The 3235-nt window shown below is 54.1% G+C and overlaps 1 protein-coding gene across 1 annotated transcript in view; it reads left to right on the top strand.

Annotated features, from left to right (window-relative positions):
* Positions 1-1328, top strand: part of PROK1 (prokineticin 1) — a 4837-nt gene extending 3509 nt beyond the window's left edge. Inside the window, exon 3 of the mRNA XM_007106489.1 lies at positions 1209-1328. Coding sequence (XP_007106551.1) covers positions 1209-1328 — 120 coding nt within the window. The remainder of the gene's footprint in view (positions 1-1208) is intronic.
* Positions 1329-3235: the final 1907 nt, after the last annotated feature.

Here is a 3235-nt window from a genome sequence, read left to right as displayed (position 1 = left end):
ACACGACGCGGGAAGACTGTAAAATGGGCTCCCAGCCAGGGCCTGGGGGTGGGGGAGGGGAAGGGTGAAGCTGGCCAGGCCCGCAGTGCACACACTTTAAGGAGGTTCACCCTTTGGTGCCCCAGGTGCCCAGCGCCTGCCTTGCTCCCTCAGGAGGTCCCAGCCCAGAGGGTGCAGAAAGGCCACAAGGCCTTTGCTTCTGAACGTCAGTTGGATGCAGCGGCAACTGTGGGCTTGCACCCCCTTCCCTGGGCTTCCTGTGCTCCAGATGCCCTTCAAGCCCCCCTGGGGAGCACACCTGCACCCAGGAGCATCCTCCGGCTGTGGTCCTCCCTGGCAGGGCCTGCCTGGGAGTGAGGAGGTTGGGAGAGACAGACGGGACAGAGCACAGTCCTCGTGACCTTGGGGTGTGCCAGGGGGTTCAGCCGCAGATCTATATTCCCAAAGCAGGCAGCAGAGGTAATACAGGCTAATGCGGAGTGCTTACTATGTGCTACCCTTCGTATTAAGTGCTCTTTGCAAGTTTAAACCTCTTTAGGTTTATAGTGTAAACCCCTTTACAACCATATGTGGTAGCCTCTATTATTAATCCATTTTACAGACAATAAATTGAGGCACAGAGAAGCTAAATAACTTGCCAGTTGCCACACAGCTGGGAAGTGGCAGACCTAGGATTGGAGCCCAGGCTGCCTGACTACCTATGCTCTGAACATCTCCTATTCACCCCCTTTGAGGAAACCTCAGTGGTTTCGCCCTCCTCTGGGTGTGAATCACCCGGCAGGGACCGTGTCCTGTGTAGCTACATCCCTGGCACCCAACACGGGGTGGAGAGTATAATGGGTGAGCTATAAGTGATATTCAATTATGGATGTAGGTGTGAGTTTGTGAGTGATCGCGTGTGCTGGGTCAGCGTGGGGCCCCGGGTGGGCAGCGTGAGGGCTTGTGGGGTTTTAGAGTTGTGGCTGATCACAGCGTGTCACAGCCAGATTGCCTGCATTCAAATCCTGGCTCCTCCACAAGTTGGCTGTGTGATTTTGGCATGTTGCTTAGCCACTCTGTGCCTCAGTTTCCTCCTCTGTAAAACTGTTTTTGTTGTGCTGGGGTGGGGGCAGTGAGACATTGGCCAGGGCTGGGCTGGCCACAGGCTCCTGCCCCGGGGGCCCATCTCCCTTTGGTGAAGGTGCCACCCTCTTCCCTTCTCTCCCCAGGTCCCTTTCTTCAGAAAACGCCAGCACCACACCTGCCCCTGCCTGCCCAGCCTGCTGTGCTCCAGAGGCCTGGGTGGCAGGTACCGCTGCTCCACCGACTTGAAGAACATCAACTTTTAGGAGCTTGTCTGGTCTCCGGACACCCATTGGGCCTCTTCCTGAGCACAGGCTGGGGTGGTCTCTCTTGGACTTTTATTTCTGCCCTGTGACCCAACCCTGCAACCCACTGCTGTCCCATCCCCACTCCCTGCACCGCCTATCTACCCCCCTCCTCCCTAGCGCACACAGGTGCACCCACAAGACACACGCCACAGGGTGACCTGCAGGGTCCAGGCTGGTGGCTGTGGTCCTGGGAGTAGCCTGTGTGCGCTGCTCAGGCTGCCTGAGGGGCTGCAAGTAGCAGGAACATATTCCTTCCTCATGTCTCTGTCTGCCCGCCCTGCCTCTCCCCGTCCTGCATGTGCTCTTCTGCCTGAGTCGGTGGGCTCGAGGAAGGCGTGGGGAGCCAGGAGGTCAGTTGGCCTCCAGACGGCTTCTATGGGGCCAGCCTGTGGCCTGCCTCCCGGGACAGAACTGCAGGCCTCCAAGGCCCCTCATATCGCAAGTTACCAGTTACCCAGCGAAGCCCCCAGTCCCACCGCCTCCCCATGAAACACAGACGGTGGTGGTTCAGTCTAAACCAGCTGTTGACATTTTAGGTGGCAATGAGGGAGTTACCTTCGACAGCTCCTTCCAAGGGTCAAGAGCAGGTCTGTGACCTTGAGGAGGCCTCTGGCATCTGGCCAGCTTGGGGAGGGGTCAGGAGTGGGGGTGGGGCAGGCAGATCACTGATTTCGGACACAGGAGGCAACTACCAACCAGGACCACAGCCAGGCTGCATGTGCCCCGCATCTAGATAAGTCATCTTCTCTAGAGAGTGAGGTCTGCCTGAAGTTCAAAGCAGTTTGTCTGGGCGTTATATCACTGGCTTCCGTCTCGTCTGAAACACAAGCCTCACTCAGCACCTCACATCTGGACCCTGCCCGAGGCTTGCCCAGGTCAGCATGCTGATGCCGGAAGCTGTGCACACTGACCACTAGTTGCAGAATAAAAGCATGAAAAAGGGGCGAGTGGCCATTGTGTTCCTGCTGCACTGCTGTGGGGACGTGGGGAGGGGACAGGACTGGGCTGTGTCCAGGTAGGGAGGGATGCGACTGGAGTTCCTCTACCCAACTGGAGCAATTTTTTGGAGAAAGTGGATTCAGGGTCTCTTTTAATGAAGGGCTCAAGGCAGCTCAGTGGGCTCTGGGCGGAGAAGGTGTGGTTCAGATGGATTGGATGCAGGAGGGGGCCGTGAACTGGCATCTGGGTGGGAAGACCATTAATGAGCTCAGGATGGTGGCAGCTCCCTTTTCTGCAATTTAGTCCCTTTTGTTTAGTGCCAAATACTTGAAGCCACTCAGTTCACTGTGTGAGGGTGAGAAAGTCCATATCAAGGATGGGTTGATGAGGCCCTGAGCCTGTGTCTGAACCAGGGGCTGGGAATATCCCCTAAGTGCCAGGCTACTATCCCCATGGCCCCTTCTCACCTCAATCCCTAGTCTAGGAAAATGCAAAACATAAGATGAAAACATGAATAAAATATCTAGGAATAAACCTACCTAAGGAGACAAAAGACCTATATGCAGAAAATTATAAGACACTGATGAAAGAAATTAAACATGATACAAAGAGATGGAGAGATATATACCATGTTCTTGGATTGGAAGAATCAACATTGTGGAAATGACTCCACTACCCAAAGCAATCTACAGATTCAATGCAATCCCTATCAAACTACCACTGGCATTTTTCACAGACAGACCTAGAACAAAAAATTTCACAAGTTGTATGGAAACACAAAAGACCCCGAATAGCCAAAGCAATCTTGAGAAAGAAAAACCGAGCTGGAGGAATCAGGCTCCCTGACTTCAGACTATACTACAAATCTACAGTAATCAAGACAGTATGGTACTGGCACAAAAACAGAAATATAGATTAATGGAACA

The sequence above is a fragment of the Physeter macrocephalus genome, chromosome 4 (genome assembly GCF_002837175.3).
Source record: "Physeter macrocephalus isolate SW-GA chromosome 4, ASM283717v5, whole genome shotgun sequence".
Classification (NCBI taxonomy): Eukaryota; Metazoa; Chordata; class Mammalia; order Artiodactyla; family Physeteridae; genus Physeter; species Physeter macrocephalus.
Note: the sequence above shows the minus strand (reverse complement) of the source record. Positions and strands in the feature narration are given on the sequence as shown.